Source organism: Heteronotia binoei, chromosome 7 (assembly GCF_032191835.1).
Source record: "Heteronotia binoei isolate CCM8104 ecotype False Entrance Well chromosome 7, APGP_CSIRO_Hbin_v1, whole genome shotgun sequence".
NCBI lineage: Eukaryota > Metazoa > Chordata > Lepidosauria > Squamata > Gekkonidae > Heteronotia > Heteronotia binoei.
The window spans coordinates 124,634,878-124,657,504 of NC_083229.1; the positions used below are offsets into that span (position 1 = coordinate 124,634,878).

Genomic DNA, 22,627 nt, shown 5'->3' on the forward strand with positions numbered 1-22,627 from the left:
TTACAACAGTTCTGATATTGTCTCTTATTTGCCTTTTGGGAAGAAACTGTGCTTGATCTTCCTTTATAAAATGTATCAAATATTGTTTAAACCATTCTGCCAAGCTTCTTGTATATATATTTATAGTCATTATTTAATAATTAAATTGGTCTATAATTTTTTACATTCGTGACATCTATCTTCCTTCAGAATCAATGAAGTAGAAGCTTCCTTCCACGTATTTGGTATTTTCCCTTTTGTTCTTATCATATTCATCAATTTCTGAAGTTTCGAGATTAACTCCTCTTTGATGGTTTTAAAAAATTTAGCTGTATATCCATCTGGCCCGGGTGCTTTTCTATTTTTCATTGCATTAATTGCTGCTTCAATTTCTATTTTTTCAATTGGATCGTTCAAAACTTTTTGCATATTTTCTGCTAAGGGTTCTATTTTTATCTTTTGTAAGTACTCATCCATCTTTTCCTTCTTTATTTTAACAACTTTAGATAACTTGGCATAATACTTAAAGAATTCTCTTTTTATTCCTTCTTGATCTACCACCTCTCTTCCATCCACCACAATCTTATTAATAATTTTACTTTCTCTCTTTTTCTTCAGTTGCCAGGCCAAATATTTTCCGGGTTTGTTTGCTCCCTCGAAAGATTTCTGCTGCAATCTTTTCAGATTCCATTCCAGTTCTTTATTTAACAAATGTCTCATTTGTGTTTGTAATATTGTAATCTCCCTTATAATTTTATTTTTCCCTGGCCTTTTTCTCAGTTCCCCTTCTTTTTTTCTTTTTTTCATTTTTAATGTCCAACATCTGTTTTTCTTTTGCCTTCTTATCTTTGTTATTCAATGTGATCAATATTCCTCTCATTACTGCTTTATAAGCATCCCAGACTGTCGGAAATTCTATATCCTCTTCATCGTTTATTTGGAAGAAAGCTTTAGTTTCATTTTTTAGAGATGTCACTATTTCTTTATTTCTTTATTTCACTATTTCACTATTTCTATTTCTTTCATCTACCTACCTACCTATCTACCTACCTACCAACCATCCATCTATCTACCTACCTATCATACATCTCTCTCACACACACATACACCCCTATCATCCATCCATCCATTATCTATCTATCTATCTATCTATCTATCTATCTATCTATCTATCTATCTATCTATCTATCTATCTATCTATCTATCTATCTATCTATCTATCTATCATCTATCTATCTATCATCTATCTATCTATCTATCTATCTATCTATCTATCTATCTATCTATCTATCTATCTATCTATCTATCTATCTATCTATCTGTATTACAGATGCTTCAGTTACTGAGTTTTGAATGCCATTTTTCTCATCTTTGTTTTTTTGATACTATAATTTTTTAAGGTTTTTAGATAACCTTTTTGATTAAACTACTTTGACTTATTTGGTAGAGAACAGGCAGCATGATGTAGTAGTCAAGAGTGCTGGACTAGTATCTGGAAATACTGAAAAAAAATATCTGACAAAAGTCCTTTTCTCCCTTTCTCACAACACAAGAACTTGTGGGTACTCAATGAAATTAATCAGCAGTAGACTTAGAACAGATCAAAGGAAGTACTTCTTTACCCAAGGCGTAATAAACATATTAGATATACTGCTGCAGGAAGTGGTGGCAGCTACAAGTATAAACAGCTTCAAGAGGGGATTGAATAAACATATAGAGCAGAGGTCCATCAGTGGTTATTAGCTATAAGGTATAGATGGAACACAATGTCTGTGGCAGTGATATTTTTTATCCTTGGTGCTTGGGGGCACTGCAATGGGAGGGCTTCTGGAGTTATGTCCCTGCTGGTGGACCTCCTGATGGCTCCAGGGTATGGGCCACCATGTGGCACAGAGTGTTGGGTTAGATGGACCATTGGCCTGATTCAATGTGGCTTCTCTTTGTTCTTAGTTTTGGGTTCAAATTATATTCACTTATTTTTAAAACAGTCATTTGAGGCAAGTTAGGTTGACAGTAACCCATTTCAATCAATTTTGTAATCTTTAGTTGTTGTCAATCTGTATGGCTGTGATCTTGGCATAGTAGTAGCTGACATTTTGCCAGCAGCTGTGACCATCATCCTCAGAGGTATAACACAGATGAGAATGCCGGTCACAGCTGCTGGTGAAACGTCAGGTACTACTTTGCCAAGACCACAGCCGTACAGCCAGGAAAATCTACAACAACTAATGAACTCCGGCAGTGAAAACCTTTGACAACAAAATTTTGTAATCCTTTGTAATTCAATTTAGCACCTTTGTAATCCATATTAGTAGCGGGTTTCTAATGGATTTTTGTGTCATTTCAAACACAGCTCTTTTAGCAATCGGCTGCTAACAGATTTTATTTACCTTTTTACACAAAGCCATTTGTGTCCCATTGGCAAAGCGAGTTTGAGCTGTTCTTAAGAGAAACTGCTTTTTTTCCATTTTCCTATCTTCTTTGTGCTTCTGGATTGCTGTGGTCTGCCGGTAAAAAATGTCTGCAGCACTTCCAACAGCACCGTTTTTTTTTTTTCTCCTGCCCTTTTTCATGGCACAATCTCTCTTGAACATTTTTTTTTAATATTTTAAGTTGAACACCATAGCCCTAGACCAATACAGCACTTCAGTGTTGCAGGGGCACCACCACTGAGATGTCTTGACACTATTGATATACATTGAAATCATGGCTGCTGTTATGTGGATACAGGAAGAGAGAAGTAGAACATTGGGCAATGGTGCTCAGGGAATCAGTCACTGACAGGCCTCAGATTCAGCAGGAACTCACAGGAGCACAGTTCCTGAACCTTTCTGAGGGTTCCCCCTCATCCTCCCCACCTACCTTGTCCATTGAATATTAAGTCCAGCTGCATAAGAATCCCTGGATTAGGAGAGCGGGCAGCCAGCCAGCCACCTGTCAGACCTTGCAGCTTACTACTTTAAAATGCTCTGTACTGTTCATGTTCCCTTGCCCTAACTAACTCCATCTTGAAAGGCTCTACTAACCCTTGTGCTTAGAAGTTTACATTTCAAACACTGTTGCAACAATAAACAGCTCCCATGGGAAATTCCTCACATAGCCCTAACAAATGCAGACGGGCTTTGAAGATAGCTCTGCGCCTCAAGGTAACCAGCAGGGGCCTTTCCTTGGGAAGGAGATAAGGGAGCATGAGAACCATCTATTGCCTCCCAAATGTGTGAGAATGAGTTTATTGTTTACTTTTGATGTTAGAAGTTAAAATGGCATGTAACGCTTTGAAATGTATCAGTTCCAATTCGTCTTTGCTACAGACAACTAGTTCTCAAATAAAATGGATTAAGCTGCTGCAAACTATGGTCCGTTTACTTTTAAGTTCCCGGTCTGACACCACCAGGAGCTTTGCCACGCCCCCAGCAGCCCTCATTAACCCCTGGAGAAGCCCACACCACCCTTTCTCCACTTCTTATGTGATTTTGGGTGGCAGGTGGCTTGCTGGCCTTTTGACTGGGGGGGGGGCAGCCTAAGAGAACCCCAGACGAGTGAGGCCTGCTTGGACTGGCTGGATCTCAGCCAGCCCAAGCAGGCCTCACTTGCCTGGGGTTCTCCTTTCTTGCATCGGGTTGCTTTTGGCTGGGAGGGGGAGCTTATGCTAATGAGTTATGCTAATGAGCTCCGACACCTATTTTTCTACAAAAAGACCCCTGGTCACTGTGTTACAAAAGTTGCTAACCTAAGGTGTCCCTAGCAAACGTCCTGATGGTCAACCATCTATGCTTCTTCTACAACTCCTGTTTCCATGAGACAATAGTACTCAACTTAGAGCATTTTTTAAAAAGTTTTAGGAAGATCACACCATGAAAAAGGGTGGATGGGTGGGGAAACAGCACTGCTTGAAATTATAGTGCTTCAGTAGGGTTGCCAATCTCCAGGTGGGGGAAGGGGATCCCCCGGTTTGGAGGCCCTCCCCCCGCTTCAGGGTCGTCAGAAAGCGGGGGGGTGGGGAGGAGAGGGAAATGTCTGCTGAGAACTCTATTATGCCCTATGGAGATTTATTCCCATAGAAAATATTTATTCCCATAGAAAATCATGGAGAATTGATTTGCAGGTATCTGGGGCTCTGGGGGGGGGCTGTTTTTTGGGGTAGAGGGACCAAATTTACAGTATAGCATCTAGTGCCTCTCTCCAAAATACCACCCAAGTTTCAAAAAGATTGGACCAGGGGGTCCAATTCTATGAGCCCCAAAAGAAGGCACCCCTATCCTTCACTATTTCCTATGGAAGGAAGGAATTGAAAAGGTGTGCCGTCCCTTTAAATGTGATGGCCAGAACTTCCTTTGGAGTTCAATTATGCTTGTCACAGCCTTGATCTTGGCTCCACCCCTAATGTCTCCTGGCTCCACCCCCAAAGTCTCCTGGCTCCACCCCCAAAGTCCCCAGATATTTCTTGAATTGGACTTGGCAACCCTATGCTTCAGTGATCGGTCATTAATGGAAGGAGACTCGCTGTATCAAACCCCCTTCTCTGTATAGCTTTACTCAGAATCGGGCCAACAACGGATAACATCCAGTTTAGAATGGTAATGTGAAAGGAGCTAGTGTGTGTGTAGGGCTGCCAATACTGGAGAACCTGGAAATCTATTAGATATTTCTTGAACCTTGTTGGTCTTCTATTAATGTATTGTAAGAGATTTTCCAGTGGAAAATAAGCCTCCAAACTGACGAAAGACGGATGAAAGGTCCTGATATCCAGATGTCTTTGGAAGGGCTTCCTTTAGCTCTATGAGCTAAACACTGGAATGTGGATATTCCTTTGTGATTGGAAAGTTTATTGAACTGCTTTTGAACTGATTTTGTGGGAATATCCTTTTGAAGCATGCTTTTGTTCATTGGAAGTTCTATGCGCAAGCCTGATCAGAACGCCACTGACCTTCATATTGCGTTGTTTTGTCATTTAAAATATATGGTGTCTTAGCGGTTTTTTATTTTTACGTTTGTACCCTAAGATCCTATCGTTTCGCTAAACCCCAGGTGGGGGCAGAAGATTCCCTGGTTTGGAGGCCCTCCCCCTGCTTCAAGGCTATCAAAAAGTGTTGCGGGGTAGGGAAATGTCTGCTGGGCACTCCATTGATCTACAGGTATCTAGGGATGTAGGGGGCAGTGTTCCCTCTAAGCTGAGTTAGCGTGAGCTAACTCACAGATTTTTAGTCTCCAGCTCCCAGATTGTCGTCTTCGCTCAGGAAGGATGACCCCAGAGCCCAATAATTTCTGCAGTAGCTCCCCACTTTAATGCCAGCAGCCCAGAAAGTAGAATTTTTGCTCACAAGATTCTGCAGCTTAGAGGGAACGTTGGTGTGTGTGTGTGGGGTGGGGGGCTGTTTTTTTGAGATAAAGGCACCAGATTTTCAGCACAGTATCTGGTGCCTCACCTCAAAACACCACCCTCAAAAGTTTCAAAAAGATTGGACCAGGGGGTTCAATTCTATGAGCCCCAAAAGACGGTGCCCCTATCCTTCATTATTTCCAAAGGAGCGAAGGCATTTAAAAAGAGTGTAGTCCCTTTAAATGTGATGGCTAGGACTCCCTTTAGAGTTCAATCATGTTTGCCACACCCTTGCCCCTGGCTCCACCTCCAAAGTCCCCAGATGTTTCTTGAGTCAGACCTGCCAACCCTATGTGTGCGTCACCTTAATAAAAACTTTTTTGGGGGGGGCCTTGCAAATTATCTCCGAGTTGGAGCACCCGCCCCACCGCCCATGCCCCCCACTGTAGCCTGCAGGCCCATTTTCAAAAGCCCCTTTGACAAAGCTGCGGGGGAGAGGCAGAGAGAGGCAAACTCGGTGACAATGCCAGCAGCTGCACCAAAAAAGTCAGGCAAAGAGCGGCTCAGTTGCTGGCTGCGCGTTTAGGCTCTGAGGGCTGCGAGCAGGGGGGAAACTGTGGGGGGGGGGAGTCAGCCTGGGGCCCCTAAAGGCATGGGGGCCCATAGGCCACTTCCTACTTGGCCTAATTGTTAATCTGGCCCCGGCTGTTACCGTTTGTAAGAATTGCTACAGCTTCCAGACAGGGAATAAAGAACAACAAGGGCTTTTGACCCCTCCCTTCGGGGGATGTTGTGACTGCTCTCCAAAGTTGCAGCAGTGTTATTGATTGTTCCATGGTAGATGTTCCTAGGATTTTCCAGGAGTATGTGCAGCATCCCCGAATGCTGCACAATATAGAGCCGGAGCTTCACTGCTGATGCAGATTACTGTGAAACAAATAAAGATGCAATAGTCAGTGCTGCAAATTCAGGCCTGATGTGCACCATAGCCTTTTGCAAATGCACAGTAATTCTGCTTAAACATCCACACAGATGCGAAATTTGCCACCCTTGGTGGCAGAGCCGCAGTGAGGTAGATGCAAAATCTGGCCATTTATTTTCTTCAGGCATGAAGTCAACATCAGATGACAGTTTCCTAACCAGGGGCGGAATTCTAGCAGGAGCTCCTTTGCATATTAGGCCACATCCCCTGGATGTAGCCAATCCTCCAAGATCTTACAGGGCTCCTTTTTGTAAGCTCTTGGAGGATTGGCTACACCAGGGGTGTGTGGCCTAATTCCTAACCATGCAGTAACATGGTTCTGAGTGTAGATACAATTTTTTTTTTTTGCAAATCTAGAGATGTTGCTTACTTCCATAAGAACAAAAGAGAAGCCATGTTGGATCAGGCCAATGAGCTATCCAGCTCAATATTCTGTGTCACACAGTGGTCAAACCCCAGGTGCCTTCAGGAGGTCCACCAGTGGGGCCAGAACTCCTGAAGCTCTCTCCCGGTTGCCCCTGTAGATATAGACTCTGTAGACTCTGTATCCCATCTGTGCTTTGCAGCTAATAGCTACTGATGGATCTCTGCTCCATAAGTTTATCCAGTCCCCTCTTGAAGCTGTCTATGCTTGCAGCCGCCACCACTTTCTGCCGCATCGAATTGCACATGTTATTTACTCTTTCTTTGTTGGCCTCTAAGTTTTAAGATTCGGCAAGACTGGATAGCATGCCACATTACACACCACCTGAATGCCTTTAATATACAAGAGCAGTGGTCAAGGCTTCACTGGATATGAATTGGCTAGAGCAGGGGTGGCCAACGGTAGCTCTCCAGATGCTTTTTTTGCCTACAACTCCCATCAGCCCCAGCCTTTGGCCATGCTGGCTGGGGCTGATGGGAGTTGTAGGCAAAAACACATCTGGAGAGCTACCTTTGGCCACCCCTGGGCTAGAGAACTACTTGTCGGTTTCAAAGTGGTCTTTTCAATCAAGGTGCTTGGGGAGAGCAAGGGCAACTCCAGCTGCCTTTGTGTTCTTCTTGAGCCTTCAATAGGCTTCCATGCCAGGTTTTGAAATTGAAACTGATTAGCTGTACAGGCTGATGGCTTTCACCTAGAGAAAGACATGGGGATTGCGTTCTCTTAGAAGAGCAGACTTGGAAGAGGTCATGCAGAGCATCACTCTAACCCTCCATTCAGTGCAGAATTAGCCTAGAGCAGGGGTGGTCAACGGCAGCTCTCCAGATGTTTTGCCTACAACTCCCATCAGCCCCAGCCATCAGCCATGCTGGCTGGGGCTGATGGGAGTTGTAGGCAAAAAAAATCTGGAGAGCTACCGTTGGCCACCCCCGGCCTATAGCATCCCTGATAAGTGCTTGTCCAGCTGCTGCTTGAAGACTGCCAGTGACAGGGAGCTCACCATCTACCTAGGTAGCTCCTTACACCGCTGGACTAAAAGGGCAAAGGTAGTCCCCTGTCCAAGCACCGAGTTGTTACTGACGCATGGGGTGACATCACATCATGACGCTTTCTTGGCAGACTTTTTAAGGAGTGGTTTCCCATTGCCTTCCCCAGTCATCTACACTCCCCCCCCTCCCAGCATTTTACCGACCTCGGAAGGATGGAAGGCTGAGTCAACCTCAAACCGGCTACCTGAAGCCAGTTTCTGCCGGGATCGAACTCAGATGAGCAGAGCTTGGATTGCAGTACTGCAGCTTACCACTCTGTACCACAGGGCTCTAGTGATGGACTACCCTTCCTGTAAAAAATCCTAACCTAATAACTTCTTGGTATCTTTCCATTATCTTCAGGCTTATTGTTTGCTGCCAACAGGAAGAGATCCCTGTCCTCTTCTAAGTGACACTTTCAAATGCTTAAAGAGAGCAATCATTTCTCCCCTTCAATCTCCTCTTCTCCAGACTAAATTTTCCCAGATCCCTCAACCTTTCTTTGTAAGGCTTGGCTTCCAGGCCCCTAATTGTCTTTGTCACTCACTTCTCCACCTGCGCCATTCTGCCCACATCCTTTTTGAAGTGAGGCCTCCAGGTGCAGCCTGACCAATGCCATGTATAGCAGGTCTACACCATCTTGCAATTTAGATTCTGTGCCTCTCTTGACCATCTCAGTGGCTTTTGATACTATCAGCCATATCTGGCAGCTATCCTATCAATAACTATGAGTCAATGAATGCCACTGGGGTATCATGCATGCTCACCGTTCTGCAGTAGTTGCAATGCTTGAGGGAAGAAAGGCGTCAGAAGACAGTGCTGGGAGAGTATTGTTCTTCTCCAAGGAGTTAAATCAAGATGGATAGCCAGTTTGGTGTAGTGGTTAAGTGTGTGGACTCTTATCTGGGAGAACCGGGTTTGATTCTCCACTCCTCCACTTGCACCTGCTGGAATGGCCTTGGGTCAGCCATAGCTCTCATAGGAGTTGTCCTTGAAAGGGCAGCTGCTGTGAGAGTCCTCTCAGCCCCACCCACCTCACAGAGTGTCTATTGTGGGGGGAGAAGATATAGGAGATTGTAAGCCACTCTGAGTCCCTGATTCAGAGAGAAGGGTGGGGTATAAATCTGCAATTCTTCTTCTACTTCTTTCTGTGGTAGTCGAAAAGAGCAAGAGTCCAGTAGCACCTTAAAGATTAACAAAGGGCGTTTTTGCACTTACCTTAATCGGGAGCGACGTCCCTCTTCACTGCGCAGCGTCTGCGCGGATTTCGCACCAATTGCTGCAGAGCACCTGGAAGAGCCGCAAAGTTCTGCGGCTTTTGCATCGCAAATGGTTTTCGCCGAAAACCAACTTTACATTTGCGATGCAAAAGCCGCAGGACTTTGCGGCTCTTCCGGGTGCTCCGCAGTAATTGGTGCGAAATCCACGCAGATGCTGCGCGGTGAAGAGGGACGTCGCTCCTGATTAAGGTAAGTGCGAAAACGCCCAGAGTTTATGGCCGAGTATGAGCTTTGGTGAAAAGAATCTGAAAAAGAGAACAGTGGCTCACAAATGTTCATACCCTGCCACAAAATATGTTAGTCTTTTTCCTCCCACAATAAAATTTTATTTAGAAGAAAAAAAAGAAAGAAAGCAGCACATAACATACATAGATACAATAAACATTCTTAGAAATATCAAAGATTTCAGGTTTTCACGGCTGGCATCATCATTAGGGCCTGTAGAATCTTTCGGGCTCAAGTGCCGTGTTCTACTGGAGAAAGTTTTTCTTCCAGAAAGTTTTTCTTCCAGGAAGCCCGACCAAACAATGGGTACATTCACAAACCAATTGCCCTCTCACCACACCCCCTCCAGCCTAGAAATAGCAGCTCTCCAGCAGTCCTGGCCTCACTCAATGCACAGCAGCCAAGAAGGTCGGAGCGCCTGCTCCGGCTGCAATGCCACTGAGGATGTTCTCCGCAGCTGAGAATGAAATGTCTGGAAGAAAAAACTTTCTCCAGTAGAACACGGCACTTGAGCCTGAAAGATTCTACAGACCCTAATCCTTAGAAACAGATTAGACATGAATATGCAGGATTTGTCGGTAAAACATTTTCCTTCATAAGATAGGAGACCACAGGAAACCATGGTACTACCACTTTTTTCCCATACATTTGAGGAGTGATCAGTGGGGAGGAATAGGCCAATTTGGTTAAGATGAAATTGTCCCAAATCTTGTGTTTCCATTGTTGCAGTAGTGGAGGCCGTTCATCTTTCCATTTGGATGCTAACTCAGTCTTTGCAATAGATAATAGTATAGATATTGTCTTTCTTCCTAGTATCAGCACCAGATCCAGATCAATAATCCAACAAAATTGTCGCAGGATCAATTGATAAATCAATATTCAACATTTGGTTTATCTCAGCAATCACTTGTATCCAAAATTTCTTAATAAGCAGACATGATCACCAAGAATGTAGGTAAGAGGCAATCAAACCACAATTTTTAGGACAGAATGGAATGGCAATATATTAGTCTTTAAGGTACTATTAGACTCTTGCTCTTTTGTTCTTCTTGAGATCCAGTTTGGTGTAGTGGTTATCCGGAAGAACCAGGTTTGATTCCCCACTCCTCCACTTGCACCTGCTGGAATGGCCTTGGGACAGCCATAGCTCTCTTATCTGGGAGAACCGGGTTTGATACCCCACTGCTTCACTTGCAGCTGCTGTAATGGCCTTGGGTTAGCCATAACTCTCTTATCTGGGAGAACCGGGTTTGATTCCCCACTCCTCCATTGCAACTGCTGGAATGGCCTTGGGACAGCCATAGCTCTGGCAGAGGTTATCCTTGAAAGGGCAGCCCCACCTACCTCACAGGGTGTTTGCTGTGGGGGAGGAAGATAAAGGAGATTGTGAGCCGCTCTGAGACTCCGAGTGGAGGGCGGAATATACATTGGCGTAAATCCAATGTCATCATCATTGTCTTCTTCTTCATCATCATCTAGTGAAGTCCCTCAGTGCTTTCTCTATTTCTGCTATATATTTGAAACAAGTGAAGTGTTTGCTGTTCTGAATAAGTATTTGCAGAGGGTTTTTTTTTTTTTTTTTTTTTAGCAGGAACGCACAGGGGGTGTCAGGGGGTGCAGCCTAATATGCAAATGTGTTCCTGCTGGACTTTTTCTACAAAAAAAAGTGCCAAGTATCGATATGGTAATAGATTTGTTGAGCAAGATGAAGCTGAATGCAGACAAGATTCAGATGTCATTAGGAGGAAGATGATCTACTAGAAGAGGATATGTCTACCTTGGTTGGGAGCACTTACTTTATGAAAGATCAGGTTCATAGCTTGTGATTCTACTGGTCTCAGCATCACTCCTAGAACCCTTGGTAATAGTTACAGACCTACAGACAAGCAGTACTGACAGAACAAAAGGATGGTGCCCCCATCATTCATCCCTTGGTGTTTTCCATATTTGACTACTCAGAACAATGATATGGAAATTGCAGCTTGCCCCAAATACTGCTGCTTATCTATTACTAGATATAAGAAAAAGAGGGTGCAATACATCAGCTCCCAAATAATTAAATTGGCCTTCAATATGTTTTAGGTCCAGTTAAAATGGTGCTGATTTTGACCTTTAAAATCATAAATGGTTTATATCCATGGGGAGCTTCAACTCCCAACTGAACAATCCAGCTAAAATCTGCTATTAAGCCTCTGTTTAAAGTGCCATTTTGACAGAGGTCTTTTCACTTTATGGCGTACATATTCATCCCTTGTGATTAGATAGATAGATAGATAGATAGATAGATAGATAGATAGATAGATAGATAGATAGATAGATAGATAATAGATAGATAGATAGATAGATAGATAGATAGATAGATAGATAGATAGATAGATAGATAATAGATAGATAGATAGATAGATAGATAGATAGATAGATAGATAGATAGATAGATAGATAGATAGATAGATGATAGATGATAGATGATAGATGATAGATAGATAGATAGATAGATAGATAGATAGATAGATAGATAGATAGATAGATAGATAGATAGATAGATAGATAGATAGATAGATAGATAGATAATGGATGGATGATAGGGGTGTATGTGTGTGTGAGAGAGATGTATGATAGGTGATGTCACCGAGAGTCATGGAGTAAAAGGACAGGTCCTCTTGTGGATCAAAAACTGGCTAATTAATAGGAAGCAGAGAGTGAGTATAAATGGGCACTTTGTGACAGAGTGTTGGACTGGATGGGCCATTGGCCTGATCCAACATGGCTTCTCTTATGTTCTTATTCTGATACGCTGTTCTAAAAGAGAAATACATTCTAGTTTTCCATTAGAAAAAAAAGGGTACCTTAAAATATAGTGGGAAGTGGGTTAGTAAATGTAATGAGGTTAAAAAGCCCATATCCCTTATTTGAGTACATCAACACAAAAAACATCAACATTATACTGATACACTGTTCTAAAAGAGAAATACATTGGAATACTGTGGATGCACAGCTATGCTCAGAGAGAGTGGGTTTAGCACATGTAATGAGATAAAAATCCAATATCCCTGTTCGGTCCTGTGAAGGTGTCTGTTGTGGGGGAGGAAGGTAAATGAGATTGTAAACTGCTTTGAGACTCGATTCAGAGAGAAGGGCAGGGTATAAATCTGCGGTCTTCTCTGTGTTGGGAAGTACCCGGAGAATTTAGAGATGGAGCTCAAGGACGGCGGTGTTTGGTGAAGGAAGGGACTTCACTCAGGTATCCAGAGTCAACCCTCTGAAGCAGGGGTGGCCACGGGTAGCTCTCCAGATGTTTTTTTTTTTGCCTACAACTCCCATCAACCCCAGGCAGCATGGCCAATGGCTGGGGCTGATGGGAGTTGTAGGCAAAAAAGATCTGGAGAGCTACCCTTGGCCACCCCTGCCCTAAAGCAGCCATTTTCTCAGGGGAACTGATCTCTGTTGTCTGGAGATCAACAGTAATGCTGGGAGATCTTCAGGGCCCCAGCTAGAGGTTGGCAGTAGAGTTGTCAAGTCCAAATCAAGAAATATCTGGGGACTTTGGGAATGGAGCCAGGAGATTTTGGGGGTGGAGCCAGGAGGATTTGGGGTGGAGCCAGGAGCAAGGTTGTTAAAAGCATAATTGAACTCCAAAGGGAGTTCTGGCCATCACATTTAAAGGGACCACACACCTTTTAAATGCCTTCCCTCCACTGGAAATAATGAAGGACAGGGGCACCTACTTTTGGGGCTCATAGAATTGGACCTCCTGCTCCAATCATTTTGAAACCTGGAGGGTATTTTGAGGAGAGGCAGTGGATGCTATGCTGAAAATTTATTTATTTATATTTCTATTCCGCCCATTTCCCGTAGGGCTCGGGTCGGAGCACAACTTATGATAAAACAATAAAGTACAATAAAAACATTTTAAAAATAGACAACTCAACAGCACTCAGAGAAATTTACCATATCATCACATATTGCCCAGCCTGGTGCCTCTACCTCAAAAAAAAACAGCTCCGCCCCCCAGAGGTCCAGATACCCACGGATCAATTCTTCATTATACCCCATGGGAATCGGTCTCCATAGAGAACAATGGAGGGTGCAGCAGGCATCCCCCCCCCCCACTTTCTGACCGGAAGCGAGGGGAGGGTCTCCAAACAGGGGTCCCCCTGCCCCCACCTGGGGATTGGCAACCCTAGTTGGCAGCCCTACCCATACCTCCACAGGCACATCCAGGAAGAGGTCAGCATGAGCTCTTATCTTATCCTGCTTTCCATCAAGACTACAGAACATTCCGAAGGGCCCTGGGAGAGCCTGAGGCTAGTGGAAGGGGGAATACTCTGCTAGTGGTAGAATAAAGAAATTATTGTACAAGGATTCTTCCTATACCCAAAGAGCCACAAGACTCTGACCTTGGGATTTTCCAATAGCAGCCCCCCCACCAAACCACACAGCAAACCCAAATTGACTGATGGAGGTTCAGAAGTCTCGTGGTATGCCTAAAGTAGCTCTTTGGATCCTAATCTATGTCTTAAAAAAAAAAACCTTACTCAAAACAAGTCGATAGACCAGCTGTCTCCAGGACAAGAGTGAACACTTTATGAAAGAATGCTTTAAAAAAAAAAAACCAAAAAACCCTGATTATCACGTTTTGACATCGTACTCTCCATTTTAAATGCTACTTCCTTATCTTCTGCATTCTTTATCAGTTTGTTTAGAGTTAGTTTGCATGGGAGACCAAAGTCTCTGATTTGTAATTTCTTCCCCCAATAGTGAGACAGAAGATAACCAACGGTGACCCCAATTACAGACAAGATTCGTAAAGACTTACTCGGATGTGCGGAAAGATTGGGTTGTTAATGGCAATGCATATATTTATAGTATTCTTTTTTTTTTCTTTCTCTCTCTCTCCCTGAAGCTACACACTGACCAAGATAAAGGAGATGGAAATTTAAAATACATATTAACAGGAGATGGAGCTGGCAATCTATTCATTATAGATGAAAATACAGGAGATATTCATGCAGCAAAGAGACTGGATAGAGAAGAAAAGTCCCTGTATATACTACGTGCCAAGGCTATAGACCGAAAGACTGGAAGACAAGTGGAGCCAGAATCGGAATTTATTATTAAAATCCATGACATCAATGACAATGAACCTAAATTTACCAAGGACATTTACTCAGCCAGCGTCCCTGAAAAGTCTAGGGTTGGTAAGTGTAATTTATTATTACATGCAATATAGAAAGGTTGTTATAACCTTCATATCTTCTTCCTCTTTTAAAAAAGTAAATTCTCAATGGAGGTTATTCTCCGTATTTAAGCTACAATAAAAGCTTCCATAAATATCAATTCACCAGCTCCCGTTTTGCGCACGATATCTTTTACTAGCAAATGGGTTTCATAGTCATCCGCCGGTTTCCACCCCATTGGTTGCCATACGGCTTACACCAGTGGCAGTCGAATGGAAACATGCCATTTACTGTATGTACTTGATGGTTATTGTCATTTGGCACTGAAACTCTGAAAACAATGCTTAACAGGCTGACGGTGGCGTACATAATGAAACGGTCAGTGACAGCAATTTGTTTGACATTTCTGCGCCGTTACGTCCATCCAAAGTGTTTTAACTGCAAATATTGTTTTTTCCCCCTTCTAGCAAAAAGGCTTGAAAATGCACTATTGAAAAAAACTTTAAATATTTGCTTCAGGGCTTTTTTGGTAGCAGGAACTCCTTTGTATGTTAGGCCACACACCCCTGATGTAGCCAATCTTCCAAGACCTTACAGTAGGCCCCATACTAAGAGCTCTGTAAGCTCTTAGAGGATTGGCTACATGCAAAGGAGTTCCTGCTACCAAAAAAGAAAAGAAAAGAAAAAAAAGCCCTGATTTGTTTTATACAACTCAAGATATATTTAGTAATGTCTCCCTTCTCTTGATTACGATAAAGATTACTATCCGAAGGGATTAAAAATTCATTGAGTGAGCACATCTGTCTGTTTATCAAGAAGAACTCTCCTTGCAAATGCAGCTTTCCAAAACCATTTAGCAATGGAGCATGCACAGAGTTTTCCCATGGCTTATTTAAACTTGTTTCCCTCTACCTGATCTTCGTCTTCTCCCACCCTCTCTTCCCTCTTCCCTTCTGCCTTTTTCACCATAAAGTAATATTACACCTATTTTTCACTATCTAGCATTAGGTCTAACCAAGGCTGGTTAGTTTTCATTTCCGAACCTGTTGTGTAATGGTTGTTTTGACTGCTGGCTTGTTATGTCTGTAGGTTGACCTTGAAGCAGACTTCATTGCCCTCCGGGATCCTGGAGAGACCAATAGGGTGGATTGCTGCCCACAAAGGGGGTGTGGTTAACTCAGGCCAAATGGATATAAGGAGTGGTGTTCCCTGTTTGTGTTCAGTTCTGCTCTTGTTCAGTTAATGTTCTTGCTTACCTCAAGCTGGCTGAACTCACTATATAATACTTATGGTTGTAGAATGTGTTGGAGGTCAGGAGAGCTCCTGGACTTTTGTGATTCTGTCTATCAGAAGGCATCTTTATGAAGGGATCAGAGTTGCAGTATAATGGAACAGTCCAGAAGGGCACTTTTATAAGGGAATAGGATTGTAGTCTGTGCAATGTTTAGTGCAGGGGTCTCTGAGACTCTGAGGGAAGGGCCGGGTATAAATCCATTATCCTCCTCCTCTTCCACCACCTCCTCCTTCTTCCCTGGCACTGGCCAAGTATTTTGAGAAAGCTTGTTTGTTTATTTGTTTATTTATATTTCGATTTATATCCCGCCCTTCCCACCAAAGTGGCTCAGGGCGGCTTACAACATATAAAACTTACATAGGTTTGGCTTAAAAACAATTACATAGCGACAATTAAAACAATAAATTAATAAAACATAGGACATAAAAACCAGCGGTCTCTCAGAATGCATTCTTGCTCCATCCAAAAATTCTCAGTGTCAATTAGTTGTAGGCCAGCCGGAAGAGGACTGTCTTGCAGGCCCTGCGGAACTGCCCTAGGTCCCGCAGGGCCCTCACCTCTTCCGGCAGCTGGTTCCACCAGTAAGGCGCTGTTACCAAGAAGGCCTGATCCCTGGTGGATTTCAGATGGGCTTCCTTTGGCCCGGGGATTACTAGCAGGTTTTGCGAACCCGATCTCAGTACTCTCTGGGGAACGTGTGGGGAGAGACGGTCCCTAAGGTAGGCAGGTCCTAGGCCATATAGGGCTTTAAAGGTAATGACCAGCACCTTGTACCGGACTCGGAATATTATTGGCAGTCAGTGCAGATCCCGAAGCCCTGGCCGAATGTGCTCCCATCTTGGGAGCCCTAGTAACAGCCGGGCAGCGGCATTCTGCACTAGTTAGTGAGTCCAGCGAGGCTTCTGATTGACCACTGGAAATTTTTTAAAAAACTAACATTTTATTGAATGCTAAGAAAACATAGCACAGCACGCAGAGTCAAGATAAAGTAATACATGCAAAAGTCACCATACGCACATAGAAGAAGGGAAGAGCCCGAAACAGATAATAAATAAATTTAAATAGTCCAATCAGCAAGCAAAGAATTCATTAGAATGCCACCATAAATGCAATTGGTTTACTATACTTAGAGTTTCACCTTGTTCTGTGGGTGTTTTTTAAATTTGCTTTTGCAGCAGCTGCCCCCACAGCAAAAAAATCTCCGGTGTGTGACTGGACGTAAGTTGTGGCAGCTGTTTTGTGGCGACCTCTGCCTCCTGCAGCTACTATTTTATAGCCGCTGTTTTGTGTGCTCAGAAGCTCCAGAAGATTTGGGACTCCTGGTTTATGTGTATGGGCCTCCTTGCTTTTACTGCACTGTCTTCTCCATTTATGATACTCCACTGTTTGCATAGTAAATATGTTTGGCCTTGGACAGTGTTCTGCATGCATTATTTCCTAACTTCTGTGATCTTCATCCTGTTGCATTATCCTATTGCATTATGCTGCCTGATTGACCGGACAGATAGATGAACGGATGGATAGACAGATGGATAGATGTATGGATGGAGAGAGAGAGATAGAGACAAAGATCTGCTTGGAGCCTGAGCAGAAAAGTTGAGTTATAGGTGTAGTAAATAACAGTAATGACAAAACACACACACAGAGGCAAAATTCAACAGCAAGGCAAACCAAAGAACAGGAAGGGGTGGTTTATAGGAAAGGAAAGAGAGCCAGAGGTAGAACAGAGCATATTGGTAGCAAACATTATGGGTTGGGACTAGGGCTTCCAAATTCCCAGGCTGGGCGGAGGCTCTCCTGCCCTGGAGGTTCCAAACCCACCAGCCCACATTTAGCTGCAGGGGGATCCTCCCCCGATGTTGCCAGTGTGATGACATCACTCAGAAGCGACCTCATTGCACCGGCGGCGTTGCGTTCCGGCAGCTCTAGGAACATTCGGGAAAACTCTATGGTTTCCCCGGACACTCTAGCAATTTGGGAGGAAAACTCTATGGTTTTGGGAGGGAAACTCTACAGAGACCGCGGCGGACTTGACAACCCTAGTTGGGACTGATCATGGTTGATCCTGGGCTGACTCCTCTGAGCCAAACAATCCATTAGATGATTAGAGAATGAAAAGGTGGTATAAACAGAGCTGTTCCTGACCACGATACACTCCTCTTTCCCCACAGTATTCTTGTCATCAGATGTGACATGTTTTGGAAGTGCTGTGCAATTTGTACACCACTGGCATAGCAGTTGCCCTCAAAGATCAATGGGTAGGGTGAGAAACCACAGGAGAGGAAAGAAGCACCACTCATCAGATATGTTTGGCTCGCTGCTGAATTTCAAGAGGAAGCACAGATGTCACTTGAAATATCCATGTCGAGGCTACCCAATTTTGGCACATCAGAGCTGAAATTAAGCTTGACAGTTTGAGCCTCCGCAACGGAACAAAGTATGAGACTATTTAAATAATCAAACAAGTCCAGACTTTTACATTTCACTATCTTTTTTTATAAAGCTTTCCACATCGGGCGTCCTCGATCTTTTTGGGCTAGTCGGCCTCTTTACAATTCTATGCATTCAAAAAGACGGCATGTTTTATGTCTAAAGCAGTCTCGCACATCATGAGAACCGTGGCCACAGAGCATAAGAGCCCGGTTGGATAGGATCCGGGGTCATGTAGTCCACCACCCAATTTCCCCAACAGTGCTCGGATAAATTATTCCAGGAGGCCAGAAGTCTGGAGAAAATACAGAAGCTTAATGGAATATTATTTGCCAGATGATATTTACCTCCATGCTATGAAAGGCTTCAGCTATCCATTTCCACACAGCAAGCCTCAATTAAAGGGGCAAAGCACTTCTTCTGTAAGCTGCTGGCAACTCTAAGGCTAGAGTTGCCAGTAACGTTGCCAGGTTGACTTACGTGGCTAGCAGGGGTCTCCCAACATCCTTCTGAGAGACCAGAAGTGATGTTGGGCATCTTCGGGTCTACTTCTGGTTGAGGGTGGCACTCTGTTTTTTTGGGGTAAAACGCTATAGTAAATTCAGCTTCAAACCACAGAGTCCCCCCCCCCCCCAAAAAAAGAGTGTCTCTCCTAACTGGAAGTAGGCCTAAAACCGGAAGTAGGCCTGAAACTGGAAGTAGACCCAAACTGGTCAGTTAGGGGTGGGATTTTCCCCACTGGCCAGCTGACCAGTGGCAAGCAAGAACCTGCAAAGGCAGAAGTTCCCGTGCTCCTGTTGGGGAAGCTGGTGAGCCCAGATAGACTTGGAAGTCTCCGCTATTACAATTGATCTCCAAACTACAGAGATCAGTTCCCTTGGGAGAAAATGGCTGCTTGGGAGCTAGGATTGCCAAGTACAATTCAAGGAATATCTGGGGACTTTGGGGGTGGAGCCAGGAGACATTGGGGGCAGAACCAGGAACAAGGGTGTGACAAGCATAATTGAACTCCAAGGGAGTTCTGGCCATCACATTTAAAGGGACTGTGAACCTTTTAAATGCCTTCCTTCCTTTGGAAATAATGAAGAATAGGGGTACCTTAGGGTTGCCAAGTCCAATTCAAGAAATATCTGGGGACTTTGGGGGTTGACCAGAAGACTTTTGGGGTGGAGCCAGGAGACATTGGGGGCGGAACCAGGAACAAGGGTGTGACAAGCATATTTGAACTCCAAGGGAGTTCTGGGCATCACATTTTAAAGGGACAGCACACCTTTTCGAATGTCTTCCTTCCATAGGAAATAATGAAGGATAGGGATACCTTCTTTTGAGGCTCATAGAATTGGACCCCCTGGTACGATCGTTTTGAAACTTGGGGGGTACTTTGGGGAGAAGCACTAGATACTATACTGAAAATTTGGTGCATCTACCTCAAAAAACAGCTCCCCCAGGGCCCCCGAAACCTCCAGATCAATTCCCCATTATACCCTATGAGAATCGATCTCCACATAGGGAATAATTAAGTGTTCAGCAGATGTTCCCCCCCACCACCCCGTTTCTGGCAACTCTGAAGCGAGGGATTGGCCACTCTACTCATGAGTTGCTGCCAACTTTTTCAAAGCACACACAGACACACCATCCCAAGAGGAAGTCTTTCAATCGGAGACTGGAGCCTCCGGAGGTGGAAAGGCACATGGTCCTCTGGGGGCAGGGCTTTCCCCCCCGCTGGCCAGCTGACTGGAGGCAGGAAGGAGCCTGGTCAAGCGGAAGAACCCCCATTGGGTCCTGGGGTTGGCAAGCCTAGGGTACCTTTTGGAGGGGCTCATAGAATTGGACCTCCTGGTCCAAACATTTTGAAACTTGGAGAGTGTTTTGAGGAGAGGCAGCGGATGTTAGGCAGAAAAATTGGTGGCTCTACCTCAAAAAACAGGCCCCACAGCGCCCAGATGCCTACAGATCAATTCTCCATTATACCCTATGGGAATTGATCTCCATAGAGTATAATAGAGTGCCCAGCAGACATCCCCCCACCACTTTCTGATGATCCTGAAGTGGGGGGAGGGTCTCCAGCTGCAACCTCTTTAAAGTTTAAAGGGACTGCAGAAGCCTGACAAACAGGCAAGAGGTGGGAGCAATCTGTTCCTACCTCTTCCTGTGTTCAGATCAACCAATAATTCCCAAATATATCTGGGATTTTCCCAGGATTATTTTATCTGGTTTTCCTGAGAAAACCCAGATGCATATGGGATTCCAAAATATAACCCAAAATAACAATTTTCCAGGTGTATTTTTTGGGGGGCTGAGGTAGATCCGAAGTCATAGCCCTAGTATCAAGGCTAACAGATCTGTGTCCTAAACTGTGTGAAGCGTGATCTCTGTCCGGGCACATCTCCTTCCCATCAATTAACGGATTATCATTGGCCCGACTATTTCTCATTTTTATATCACCATAACTGCTAATGTCCGAAATGGAGAACTGCCACAGCTGACTAGTTCAAACTACAGGTGACCTTTAAATCAACACTAAAAGTTTTTTTTTCCCCCCATCACGCTTGTACTTGAAAATTATTTGACAGATCCATTTTCCTTCCCAGTTTTATTAGAGTACTTTCTCCCCTCCCTCAACGACAGTGTTCTAATCGCTGGACAAAAAAAAAAAAGAAGAAGCATTAAGGACTCCAAGTCTCCACCTCAGCACATTTTGCTCATCCCTAATGCTGACGCTGCAGTGCAATATGAAGGGACGTGTTCTGCACAGTTAGAGATGCTGTCCTTCAGATAAGGCATTGTCAAGGTCCCTTCCCGTCTGATCCAATGTGGGCAAGTAGGACAAAAAAACTAAAAATCTAAGGGATGTTCTGGTTTCTTTTTTTTTTAAAGTCTAAAATTGCACTGAAATAGCATAGGGAACACCCTGACCTAGAGAGCCCAGGCAAGCGTGATCTCATCAGATCTCAGACGCTAAGCAGGGTCAGCTGGCTAAGAATTTGGTTAGGAGACCTCCGAGGAATACCAGGGTCGTGTCACACAGGCAGGAGATGGCAAGCCACCTCTTACCATCTCCTGTCTACAAACTCTATGGTACAATAGTGTTTTTACTGCAATTCCTAGGGTGTCGGCTGGGACGCTCTAGGATTCATGATAAAACGCTATGGCGCCATAGAGTTTTACCATGATTCCTAGAGTGCCCCCAGCACAATGTGCCCAGCATGATGACCTCACTTCCAGGTGACATCATTGCACCACACATGCTTGGTGTGTGCGACCGGAGTCCCCTGCTACAGTGGCAGAAAGACTTGTGAACCCTAACAATATTACAATTTTTTTTTAGAAGTAGCATGCATCAGCACAAAATTCCAGTTGTGAAAAGGATAAAATGCAAAAATGTTTGGGGGTTCTTTTCTAGAAAAACAGCTTACGCTCCTTTTGCACCGTTACCTTAGTATGGGCTGCAAATATTAAACGCCAACAACCCATACTTTTCTGCAGAGCCTTTTTTTTTTGGTAGAAAAAGGCCAGCGGGAACTCATTTGCATATTAGACCACACACCCCTGATGTCACCATTGTTCCACGCATGGCTTTTTGTTGGGAAAAGCCCAGCAGGAATTCATTTGAATATCAGGCCACACCCCCTGACACCAAGCCAGCCGGAACTGCGTTCCTGCTCAAAAAAGCCCTGCTTTTCTTCCACCCTTTCCGACACGACACTGTGCTCGTAAGACCTATTTCCCCTGTTGTTATCTGTGACACACAGAAATTTCAAAAAAATTCTCCTTGATGCCCACTGATTTGCGGTTATCAAAGAGAGGGGGCGCGTGTACCATTACAGTGGGCAATTTGTCCCTTGGTATCTTAGTGACAGCATGGCATCCATCAGCATAAAGTAATAAAGCTGCCATTTCCCCCTTTACTGCAGTGTGACATTTGCAAAGTGAGGGAGGGGGGAGCCACAATTATTTCACAGCAGCCGCTCTCATTATTTTCCACCAGCGGCTCTCATTGGTTGGCAAATGACCCCCTGAACCCAAGCCTGGTACTACCCAGTTCCTACATACATTAATTTGGAAGCATGTCAAAACAAGTTCAAAGGGGCTTACTTCCTGAGTAAGTGTGCACAATACCGAAGCCTTTAAACAGGTGCCTCCTTAGAAGCATTTCCACACGCTTTTGCTGTTTTTGTTACCTAACGTTTGGTGAAAGGAGGAAGATACTTTGTGCTTCCTGTTGAGTCAAAATATAGGTTACGTCGAAGCAAAAGCAAACTTCTCAGACTTCAGAGAATGGGAAACAAAACATCTGGCTGTTTATATCTCCCGTTTTATGTATTCCATTAGCTGGCTTTGTTCGGCCTTAGCGGAAAAACTTCAATCGTATTGCTTAATGCATGTGGACAATTCAGGTGAAAGAAAAGGAGACATTTTGAAAGAACAACGAAAAGACAATCTACTTTACAAGGATATCTTTGACAAGCACACAGCATTTCTGAAATAAGC

The 22,627-nt window shown here is 44.0% G+C and overlaps 1 protein-coding gene across 1 annotated transcript in view; it reads left to right on the forward strand.

The window, feature by feature from the left end:
* The window catches only part of LOC132575492 (cadherin-9-like), a 144,198-nt gene that overhangs the window by 48,475 nt on the left and 73,096 nt on the right, over positions 1-22,627 (forward strand). Inside the window, exon 2 of the mRNA XM_060244295.1 lies at positions 14,139-14,433. Coding sequence (XP_060100278.1) covers positions 14,139-14,433 — 295 coding nt within the window. The remainder of the gene's footprint in view (positions 1-14,138; positions 14,434-22,627) is intronic.